This window comes from Cheilinus undulatus, linkage group 11 (genome assembly GCF_018320785.1).
Source record: "Cheilinus undulatus linkage group 11, ASM1832078v1, whole genome shotgun sequence".
Taxonomy (NCBI): Eukaryota; Metazoa; Chordata; class Actinopteri; order Labriformes; family Labridae; genus Cheilinus; species Cheilinus undulatus.
Genome location: NC_054875.1, coordinates 9,164,789 through 9,176,969, shown reverse-complemented (window position 1 = coordinate 9,176,969; position 12,181 = coordinate 9,164,789). Strand labels below are relative to the sequence as shown.

Here is a 12,181-nt window from a genome sequence, read left to right as displayed (position 1 = left end):
CCACAAGGACATCTTAGCAAATTATGTTAACTTACCAAAAAGGAAGGAACTGAGGACGTTCATCAACTACTTCAAAATTTGCAGTAATATTTTCAGTAATCTGTTCATGGCTTCATGTGAATGTTTGCCCCATTCCTTTATTTAGATGTCTGTAGGATTTAACTGTCCATCTAGCAGTGCATTTTACTCTCAAAAACTTCATAATGAAGAACTAACAGTGTTGTACCTTGAGGATGGGCTCCATATATGGTCGAATAAGTCGGGGAGCGTTGGAGACAAGGTGACCGAGCATACGAGCACTCTGCTCTTTGTTCCTGCCAACACCACTGTGCTCCAGTTCTGTTAAGATCTGCAACAAAATTCAACACAGAGATTAGAAAGACACATTCACTTATTCACATCTGAAAAAAAATCACACTGAGGTTCACAGTGTACAGAATAATGTTGTGGAAGAATCATAAAAATGTAAACCTTCACCAGGTTTTATACAGAAATACTTCAAGTCTGGAGACAGTGAATAAAACCCTGAATCTTTGCTGCCCTCTACAGGTATCCAACTGCAACATCTGACCAAAAGTATTACGTCTTCAAATACCTGCATTGGGGATACAGATGGACCCAAAATTTGATTACAGTACAGTTATTTTGGATTATTTTAAAAAGGAATATTGAAATACAAACATGGATTTATAACTTTTTAAGAACACTTAATTTAATGTCAAAGGAGGGAAGTCTTAATGATTTTATTCGGAGCATAATTTAACTTTATTTCATTTTACATTTTACAAGAGACATTCTATGAGGAGAATTTCTGTGATTTAATAACATTTCTAATGATTTGAATAGAAAACATAATGTCCAAGGTCTTTCCGCTCAACGTCACATTGTTACATCTCTGAGCCTTTTTAACCTGTTTGTCATATACCAGCGGTTCTCAACATGGGGGTCGCGAGGGGGCTGCCAGATGCCTTTCATAAAACAAGGAATATTTTTAAAATAAATTCAAATTGTAGAAATGAGCCACTTTTATACAATTATATGCATAGAATTAGCTAAATGGAAAAAAAGAACATTGTGATTTGGTGAGGTTTATGCTGAAATCAAAGTAGTCTTCAAGAAAATCCTTTAAATATGAGTCTGCGCTTGACTTCTTGAATGTGCACAGCTGTGTTCAACTATGCAACCACCTTCAGGTACAGCGGTGGTCCCCAGTCAGTGGCAGCTTCATTTTGGGTGTCACAGGCTGTAAAGGTTGAGAACCCCTGCTATATACCTCCATGCAAACCTTTGCTGCATGACATACAGGGCCACTATAAATTCAAGCAGCATTCTCCCTGCATTATGAGTGACAGATTTAATCCTGCAATCTCACACCAATATTCAAGCCTTGTTTAATTTTCTTGGACTTAAAATGAGCTAAACAAGTTGCAGAACAACTCATATGATATAGTGGGTCAAATCATTCCAGCACACAGATGGCCGTACACATTTGACAGGAGCTAGCACACAGAAAGAAGGTGGGGTCCTTTGGTCAATTAGTGATAAGGTCTGCTTGGTCTGGTCATAAACCCCTCTTTTATGTTACTTTTATTTACCTGCCTCAGTGGCTGGTAGGTTGAGCAAATTCATCACACTGCTAAAAATAAAAATATTTGGTCGGTGGCAGGTGCTAATTCCCATCCTTATCTACATAACATTTCAGCCTTAAATTCCTCCTTAATCCTGACACAATTCTTCTTAAAATAGTCGTAATGTTCCATCTGTTGTGCCACTCCTACCTGAATGAGCATTTTGCGTAGAAAGGGCATGACAAAGGCCGGGTTCATGCTGCTGAGGCGTCCGATTGTGCAGATGGCGAGCTCTCTGATCTCAAACACCTCATCGTTCAGAGCTACAAAGAGGGCCTGCAGGTTCTCAGCTTGGGCAAGGTGAGCATCAAATCGCTCATCCAGAGATGCAAGGACACAGTATCGAATGTCTGGATCTGTAGAAGAGATATTATCAAATTAAAAATGAGACCACTCAAAAAAAAATCATATTCTAAGACTAACCCCTCTCCATCTGATTTATATTTCTTCATGTGTTACCTGGATCCGTGATGCCAACAACCAGCAGTTTGCTGAGCACATCTGCAACAACCTGCACAGCTGTCTGGCTGACAACATGCCCGCTGATCAGGTGGATGGAGGGGGTGAGGAGGCGGGAGCATGTCCGAGCCGCCTCCATACGGATTTCCTTGTGTTCGCTGTTTAAAAAGTGATCGGCACAGTGTCGCACAAACTGGGTCAGAGAGTGTCCTAATGAGAGAAGAAACTTATATTAATACCTGAGCTAAAACTTTTTAATAGTGCCTTTACAGCAAAACTATTTCAACAATTTGTCTTCAATAGGAAAGCCATAAATATTCTGAACACACATTTATTGCTTATTTTTGCATTTTTTTGCCTTTGGCTCATTTTTTCACAAAAGGAAAATCCTGCCCACCACTCACAACATGAGACTACAAGAAGTTGATGCTGTTAGCTGGAAAATTTCAAGCAAGTCAGTACAATTACACAGTGACTATGAGTTCTCTCCTTCCCCCACATGAACTTAATTTCCCCTCTTAACATCCCACACAGAGCACCATGCAGCTTATCCAGCAAGCATTCAACACAACTTGTAATAAACATAATCTTGTGTATGATTTGTACAGGCAGGTGACATTTAAAATGCTGTTTACACAAGAAGAAAATAAAGAAATCTTGAGTGCCACTCAGAGGAGCAAAGTACAGCTAAAGTTAACGCATGGATCATATTTATAGAGTTTGTTATCTTTTTCTTTTCTGATGTGATTGTTTCTCAAAGTCGGGTTGCCAAATTCTACATAATTCCAGGCAGGCTTTCTTTGCTTTATTGCTTTATGATTTAGGGACTTTGGGCAGTGATGCAATAACCCAAACCCAAAAGTAACACTTTCTCTCTGGACAGTACCATATTTAAGATCAAAGAAGTTTGTTAAAATAGTAAGAACTGAGGTCTGCCTTTGCTTTTTTTCTGTTAATATCATTGTCTTGTGGATCTTAAAATATAAACATTTAAATTATAATGCAGCTTCAAAGCCTTGTCTTATGCAAGGTTCTTGCCTTCAAATTCAAAGCTTCCCAGCGTGCGGAGGGCCAGCGTAATACTGCCAACGTCACTGGCCTCAGGGATGTTTGTGAGGCTTGGCGAGGCCAGCTGGTGAGCAAGGCCTTTGGGCATGCCGGGATGACGCAGCGGCTTGTGCATCAACACCAGCGAGAGCATCTTCAGCAGACCATCCTGGATGTCCTTCTTCAACTGTGGGATTTGTCGGCTCAGGTCATACAGAACGGCTGTCAGAGCAGGACTAAAGATGGATGGATGGATGGATGGATGGATGGAATGATGGATAGATAGATAGATAGATAGACAGATAGACAGATAGACAGATACTTTATTTATCTCCTTGGGGAAATTTGGGTATCCAATAGCTCGCATAATAAATAAGTATATAAAATACAGTGAAACACAGAATAAGAATATACAGTAAAATACACAATACAGTCTACATTTAAAGAGTCTGTCAGTGGGAGTGGCAGCCAACAAATGATAAACAACAAGTGATAGAACTAACAATCCAATACTGCTGTTACTTTCATCTTCAAACTAAGCCTGGTTTATTCATACTTTTTCTATACTGACAGTCCATATATCGATTCAGAAAACCTTCATTAAAGTATAAAGAATAGTGACGAAAACTTTCCATCTTACCTGAGGCCCACAGCTAGCATAGGCTCCAACAGCTCCTTGATATCTGGTTGAATGCTGGGACCCATGGCTCTTGACAGCATGCTGATGCAGGTAAAAACTGTGGCATCCACCTGCATGGTCTTCTGCCTCCTGCATTTAGTCAGAAAATACAAGACATGCACAAATGATAAGTCTCTCTCCTTTCATGGACATTATTGCAAAAATATATTCAAATTTATAAAGCAAAGACACTACCCAAATAACACAATTTGGACTTAATTTTCTTCAATGAATAAACTTGAAAATATAACAACCCCTTTTTAATTTAGGAAGGTCTCACCTTATTCAGCACCATTAAATCTACTGAACTATAATGACTCATGAAATTACAATAAAAGAGCATAAGAACACAAAAAATGATTTAAAAAAAACCCTGAAAGTATGACATTAACTTTCAAATTACCAGGGATTAATGATCAAAAATTCTAACATATTTTTTCTCAAATATTATGTAATACAAATTATGACAATACAACTTTATGTGTTTGATTACTGACTTGTGTGCAAAGTCCTTGGGTGGCAGAGCAGCCTTGATGATCTCAAGGACCTTAGAGAGGTATGGCTGGATTTCTGCTCTGACAGCAACTACTAGCAGCCCCAGAGCCTGGAAAGCTGCTGTCCTCTCCTTCTCCTTCTTCAGACAGCCCAGCAGGTAACCCATAGTGTCTGAGAGGTACTGGTCTGAACAGTGGAAAAGAGAAACACAGTCATTAAGGGTGACAAATAGATCTCTGTAGGCTGCAACAAATACATAAAAAAAAGGAAAAACTACACACTGCTAACCCATTGCTATGAGTAGAGAGGAGGCAAGAAATATCTTTATCTTTTACCATTTATTCTCTATACAAACTTAAAAGCCCCATGAACAGAGTGGTGTAGAATCCATGGTTAAGTGCTGCTAAAGTTGAAAACAATCAATCAACAACAAATCTCACCTGTAAAGGTGTTTGGCTGGAATGCAGCCAGGCGTGGAAGAAGGTTGAGGATTGTCATCTGGATCAGAGGGTTTTTACTGGTCCTGTATTTCAGCACCCACCGACAAACCTACACAAGGCACAGAGAAAGGTCCATGTGTCAACTTTTTATTAGTGGGAGCTGAGAAAAGCACCACCTTTGCAAGATACTTTTCAATGGTTTTAAGCCTGCAGAGATCGCCTGGCAGTTAGGCCCCCCATGTACAGAGGCAATAGTCTTCAGAGCGTATCCAGCCTGCGGCTCTGTTCAGTCACTCCCCACTGTCTCTTCTTTCCTACTCTATCCACTGCACAACTGAAAAAGGCAAAAGGCCTCAAAAAAATATATATTATATTTTGCTGCTGCTTCAGTCTTGTTGCAACTACCAATAATTCAAAAGAAAATAAACTGTGAAATATATTCACCACAGTTTTCCTGACGTCAAAGAGATGTCTTAATTTTGCTTCTTTAGTTATAACTTCAGGAGAAAATCAAAGATTCTTGATTTATACTTGTAAATGGGATAAGCAAGCAGTTTATGTCAGATATTTCTGATCAGGAAATGGCTTAAATGACTGATAATTATCAGAATAATTTGGCAATAGCTATATCTAATGGTTGCTACTTAAAAAGACTGCTGACATGAAATCTGACTTTCAGCATTGCTGTAATGCTGAAGTTCACATGTCCTGTGAAGCAGCTTGTACTCAGACTAGGGATATGAAATAGAAATTTAAGAAATTACACATCAAGACTTATGATAATTAGTATTATAGTTAAAATTTATAAAACATTTTCTCATTTAAGCCAGTAATAGCTTGGAAATATTATGTCTTAGTGTATATAAACAAACAAAACAGTATCACGATAAGGGGCACACACTGCTGATCTCACCTTGAGGATATTTACAATAAAACACTAGAAGCATCACGAAATTAAACCGGTAAAGCCTTTATCGTATATTTAGTTATTCTGAAGCACAAAAGGTCACATAAACACTGCATCTATCATTGTTTTTACTGTTTTTTTGAGTTTCGAATATTTATTTTAAAGGATGTTTGAACAGCTCATACTTTGTTTATACCAAATCAAAAGTCATCAAGAACTTTAATGCTTTGTCAAATAGTTTTTGCTACTGAGGCTGCAACAATCAATCAATAAAATCGATAAAAAATCGATAATTAAAATAGTTGGCAACAAATTTGTGTATCGATTAGTTGTGATTATGACATTGCTTGGCGTACTTCTCTGATTATTAGCAGAAAAACTGAGATGTATTCATCATCAACAGTGTCTCATGATGTAGATGAGACACTAGCGACGTGTCATAAAAAGTCTGGCGGAACTGAAGTTTCATTTCTGTTACGATATGAGACTCGATAAAAACAATTGCGACTGTCAGGCGCTTATCTAATCCATGATATTTGCCTCACTTTGTGTTCTAAATGTCCGCTAAAACAGGAGAGAGGAAGGGAAAGCATGAGCTGCAGTCACAGGGCGAGAGGAGCAGTTGGGTGTGTGTGTGTGTGTGTGTGTGTGTGTGTGTGTGTGTGACAGAGAGGAGAGAGTGCAGGTCAGTCTGACAATAAGCATGAACGAACTAAGCTTGTTGAATAAGTGAGTGAAAAACGTTTGTAAGTTATCAATATATCAATAACTTAAAGAGGCTGACGCTGACCTGTGGCTCCTCTACAGGAAAAAATAATTGCAAGAGGATGTAATAAGGGTAAAGGGAAGAGTCTTTCATTCAAATCATATCCCCAGGCAGTTGTCATTAATATGATCTAAAAGTGTATATGTATGTTTGTATTGAGGGAGGCAAAGAAAAAACATAAAAATATCATTTTCATTTTTAAAAATGATTTATTTTTGTGTTTATTCTGTGGCATGTTCAGGTTATTTAATTAAACAGAACTGAAAGAATGTAGTTTTCTTTTAGTATGCAGAATATAGAAAATAAAACTCTTATTTAAAAACATTATTTTGACAGCTTTGGAATAGCCATGTTCAATTTCAAATTAAGGAATTTACTCCCCTTCCTGGGAAAAAAGCTTCCGACTCATTGATGAATCTAGAAAATAGTCATCCAATGAATTGATGATTGAAATCAACGTTTTTTGCAGCCCTATTTGCATCTTTCATACCCATAAAGCCTTTCACACACTGTTGAAACTGACCTAAACTCAAAGGGTTTTCTTTTTGAGACATTAATGAAGACATTTTAGCAGAATTTTGATAACTGCAGCATTCACCACTGTAGAAGTTTTTTATCAGTTTCTCTCTAAGCTAAAAGAAATGATCACATATGCTTTGCTGTTTATAAAAAAAAGTCTTTCGAAGCTTAAAAATACCAGCCCTGTGCTGAAAGTCTACCTGGTCGAATCGTTCCTCCATCAGCTCTCGGCAGTATCGACTCTCCACCAGTGAGCTCTTGGCAGGTACTGGCGTGGCTCCAAAAGTGAGGAATCCTTGAGGTGTGCTGTAGCCCAGCAGGCCCAGGAGGGCGTTTGACTGCTGCGGCTGCACCGACTGGAAGCTGGTGAAGGGAGTAATGTGGCGGGGCTTGGTTCCAAATCCCATCAGCTCTTTGCAGTACTTGTCATGGACCAGCTGCTGTTGTGTGATCTCCTCCATCTCCTCACGCATGCGCTGTTGTTGAGATGGGACGGTTAGAGGAATGTTGTTGCAAGTAAATGTGAAAATGTTTCAAGAGTGAACTCAGCTCTTACCTCTCCTTCCATGCTGCTGATGCGAACCAGCTCATTCAGGATCAGAAGAGCACCGTGAACCCTATCGTCCCGATTCATCCCTTTCTCTTTGGCCAAGGTCTCGTCAAAGCCTTTCTCAGCCTCCTCAAAGGTTTGCTGTTACACAAATGACAAGCACTCATGTTGCCTGTTGCAAGAACATTGGTTTTCCCCTGACAAACATATTATTCACAGACAAAAAGGTACTTCTTTAAGTGAAAAAGAAAAAATGTAATGGGCATTGATATTATGAATGCCTTACTTTGTACCACTGTGGTTTCTGCATTTCTTTGGTCTCCCTTTGTGTAGTGAGTATGAGACAAGCTCGTAGTGCAGATACAGCTCCTTCTCTTATGGCCTGTTTAGGGTCCCATACTGCATAAAAGATGTTGTCAAAGAAGGGCTGAACTTGCTGAAAGAAGAAGGTTGGTGCGCTTACAGCCAGCTCCCTCAACACCAACACCTGAAAAAGACAAAATTTGTTGTATAATTGGCCACAAGCCTGAATTTTTGGCATCTTAGCATCTTAATACTCAATACTTCTAAGTCATTGAAATTTTCATTCATTAAAACCTTGGAAGATAAATTTTACTGGAAATTGAATTTTTCATGCACTACTAGGCCGCATCTTTGTTGATACTTCTTTCCACAAGAAAACTGGATACTACAACACACAGAGAACATTCAAAACATATTAGAGCTAATTTTTATTCAAGTAAAAAAAAATCAATGTGCCTGAAATTTCCCCAAGCTTAAAGCTCAATGACAGAAATCCCAGGAAGGGTTTTCATTTGATTTAAAAACCGTATTGCCTCATCTGTTTCTCATTTCAATTACAAACACAACAATACATCCGTTACCAGTCTCAGAAAAGATAACGGGGTCAGAGAGCAACTGCACAAAACCTTCACTTATCACGCACATTTGCTGACTGAGAATGAACAAGTACATGCATACTTCTTATTCTGTGGTTGTGATAGCCGAGAGAGCAGCTCTTTTCCTTATCAATCCATTTAAATGTATTTAACAGGGAAAACCTCACTGAGACTGAGAGTGGCATTATCATGAAAGTCCTGGCCAAGAGGCAGCAGCACAAACAATGCTGGAGACATAAAACAGCAATTTCAAACACAGATCGTGCAAATCCTGGTAAAAAATATCTACAACCCAATGTATCTTCCACCAGTGCCTTAAAAATCACTTCTAAAAAGAAAGGAGACCAGCTCCCCGGGATGCATATTTTCCTGTAGGAACAGAGTACCTGAAACCCCTTTCAAACCCACTTTAGGAACAGATAGCAAAAGTAAGTCTTGCATCTGAGTCACAGAGTGAAAACTGCAGCTTCCAGAATTTTTTACATGAATAAAATCCCACAAGTATGGGTCAAATATGTCAAACCCATTCAGATAGACTTTGTGGAGGTGAAAATTTAAGGAATTTGTGGTGCTATGTATTCTTGGCAAACTATAATTCTGTTGTGGTTTTTCTTTTACTTTCCGCCTCTCAAGACAATTTATGGTGTATTTTTGGTTGATCTTATGTACACATTTTACCTCTCCTAAGTTGCACCTAGTTCCTTATACTTACATAAGAAAAAGATAAGACTGAATTGCAGAGGAAACTCAGTTAGTCCTGCATGTATATGATGTGCTCTGAAGTCTGCCTTTCAGAACTGAAAAATAAAGAATTTCAAAAAAAATCCCACAAGTATGAGAGAAACTGGTTAAATGTGGTCTTGAAAGTAAGGATATTCAAATTATTTGGCTAGCAGGAAGTCAATGCAGGCCAGCTAACTTGATCATACAGAGTGCAGTGAGGTAGGGCTTTGTTTATTTGTTATAAACATCAGTGTTTACACTGTATCCAACGATTTAAGACATTGAGAAGACACGTGCATTAATAAAGTGTCACCATAATCAATAAGAGCTAAAAAGGGGCAACAACAAAAGTTTTTCTTTGCTGCAAAATAATACCAAGACTTATTTCTGAAATAAAAATCCAGTCACAAATTTAACCTCTGAACAAGTTGCTCAATATGAGGCTTAAAAGACAGTGCATCATTCAACAATAAAGCAAGGTTTTCACAAAAAGATACAGACTCAATGACATCAGCCTGAGACGGTACTGGAGCAGTGTTAATTTCATCGACTAAAACCATGACTAAAAATGTTAGTCAACAGCCTTTTTTCCATTACGAAAACTAGACTAAAACTAGTCAAAGATAGATCTGTGATGACTAAAACAGACAAAAAGTAATTCAGTTTTCGTCGTACATTAAAAATAAATGAGATTTCTCAACTGTAGGTAAGTCTATCAAAAAACAATGCATCTGTATCTCTTTTGCCTCTTCGCAGTAGAAAGCAGGGACCCCAGATTTGGCAGGGCACAGAGAACACACGGCCATGACTTGGTATCAGATTTAGGCAAGAGAATAAATGTTTGGACTAAAAGTAAAGGCTAAAATGTTTTGAAGTTTTTGTCGACTTCAAACTAAAAAGGGTAGGAATGACTAAAATGCGACTAAAACTAAAAGGCATGAAATCAAAAGACAATGACTAAGACTTAAATTAAAAATAGCTGCCAAAATTTACACTGAACTGGAGGGCAGTTTCAGCTGCTTTTCTGAGTATGTAAACATGATGCTGTGTAGCAGAGCAATAAATGACTGAGCCCTGTCACTCGCCTCTTTTACTAGAAGACATGTCAACATAAAGGCTTCAGCTTTCAATCTGCTCAATAAACAACTGTCAAACCAATGTTTACACGAGTTACATTTTCATTTGGCAAACACAATAAGCAACTTGGTAGGGAAGAAAACCTTGTGTACTTAAAATCAGTTGGGAAAGAAATAATAGTGTATGCAGAAAATACAGCGCTACAATCCAAAAAACTGAGAAAACTTGGTGTTCTATTTTGCTAGAATTATCTTCAGAACAGGGATAAATCAGTCAGTTTGTTATGAAGGTAAAGTTACAGCAACAAATGTGATCAGTGCTTCTTTATATAGTAAAAACAATAGCAAACTTGGACCTTCTGGTACATTTTCCTTTGCCCTCATCTATTCCACACATAAACACCATCAAGACATGTTAGTGTTTCAACAACAAACAAAACAGCCCCTGTTGTCACTTACTGCAGCATGACGTCTTCCTTCATTTCTGTCTGCTCCAAGCCACTCCAGGGCTCTCTTCACCTCAAACTCCACGTACTCAGCAGTGAAGGTATCCCCTGCCATAGAGAGGTGGCCCATGGCTTTAGAGGCCATCTCCATAACCACAGAGTCGCTGGAGGGGAGCAGGTTTCGCAGGTAGTTGGCAAAGCGACTGATCCTGGTGGCATTGCCTCCTTCAACTCCGATAAGACTCACTGGAAAACATTTATTAATTTGCGTTAACACAAGCTTATTTTCTAAGTGCAAAGTAAAACTCATTATGTTTACATATCTTACCTATGGCAAGAATCCCTCCTTTCTTCTCATTTACATCAGAGCTGGACACCAGCTCAAATATGTGGTGGTTTAACTCATCGTAGAAAGTCGTGGCTTCATCCTGACTTAACTGTAAAAGGGACAAACCCAGTGATTTCTCGTGATTTGCAGTGGTTTGTGTCAGTTAAAAGCAGTTATAAGCAAATGTTAATGTGGACTTCTATAATCTCCTTAAATAGTTTGACAACTGACTTCAGTTCCTGAAGGCATCATTAAAGATTTAACAAACTGTATGCACTGCATTATCAATCCAGTCACCTCTCTGAGTTCTGTAGTCACGTAGTGTTGTAGATCTTTTGCAGATTTTGCTCTGGTGTCTTCATTTCGACTCTTCAGCCCACTGACAAACTGTTGCAGCACAGTGGCTGTGCCTGACATGATCACCATTTGGATGGCCTTATCTGAAACAACACAAATATGTAGACATGCTTTCAATAACACGTTATCAGTCAAAATAATAAATGCAACACAACAACAAAGTCGCCACTTAAGTAAAAGAGTAAGTGTCAGCGCCCTTAACCTGTTTACACAGGTCAGTGTTGTTGTTAGCTAGCGTTATAACGAGCTAACGTACCCGGTAAGCTAGCGAAACAATTTTACAACATGTAAATTAACAGCGTAACATTTACCATGTCCGTTCTGAGCTATGTAATACAACAAACAAAAATGAATACAAGTGGTAATTGTGCGTGACATATGTACAGTGTTATTCAGAGCGTCATGGGCTAGCTAATGTTAGCTAGTGCTAACGTTCAGCTATCTAATGCATGAAACTGTTCGCGAGATAGAAAAGTTACAATACAGCACTTACGTCGTTGTGTTTATATATCGGCCACGTAATTACTATTCGGCTCTGCTAGAATAAGTCTCATTGTAGAGTGCCCCGGCAGCACAGAGTAATGTTAGCTAGCTTCTGTCTCGCTACGTTCAGTTGGGCAGTTTCCAAAGGGTACAGACCGAAAACTTCACGAGCGCCGAGTTGCGCTATGATTGCGCAGAGCTATGCGCATGCGTCTAAGAAACGAATACCAGGAAAAGTTTGTGATAAATATTACAGTAGATAAGATGATTTTCCTATGTAGGGGTTGAAATTAAGGTCCTGAAGTTTAGAGGGAAGAGGCATAGCATACACCAGGGGTGATCCAGTACATTTGCACAAGGGCCAGATTTATTCTTGGCA

General features: G+C 38.7%; 1 protein-coding gene across 1 annotated transcript in view; it reads right to left on the bottom strand.

Moving 5' to 3' along the window:
- Positions 1-11,941, bottom strand: part of mtor (mechanistic target of rapamycin kinase) — a 172,724-nt gene extending 160,783 nt beyond the window's left edge. Inside the window, exons 1-14 of the mRNA XM_041798734.1 lie at positions 11,813-11,941; positions 11,260-11,402; positions 10,963-11,071; positions 10,648-10,880; positions 7,777-7,977; positions 7,497-7,631; positions 7,141-7,416; positions 4,749-4,857; positions 4,311-4,494; positions 3,775-3,903; positions 3,126-3,370; positions 2,088-2,297; positions 1,779-1,984; positions 227-349 (exon numbers count right to left, since the gene is read on the bottom strand). Of these exons, the coding sequence (XP_041654668.1) occupies positions 227-349; positions 1,779-1,984; positions 2,088-2,297; positions 3,126-3,370; positions 3,775-3,903; positions 4,311-4,494; positions 4,749-4,857; positions 7,141-7,416; positions 7,497-7,631; positions 7,777-7,977; positions 10,648-10,880; positions 10,963-11,071; positions 11,260-11,388 (2,289 nt within the window). The 5' untranslated portion in view covers positions 11,389-11,402; positions 11,813-11,941. The remainder of the gene's footprint in view (positions 1-226; positions 350-1,778; positions 1,985-2,087; positions 2,298-3,125; positions 3,371-3,774; positions 3,904-4,310; positions 4,495-4,748; positions 4,858-7,140; positions 7,417-7,496; positions 7,632-7,776; positions 7,978-10,647; positions 10,881-10,962; positions 11,072-11,259; positions 11,403-11,812) is intronic.
- Positions 11,942-12,181: the final 240 nt, after the last annotated feature.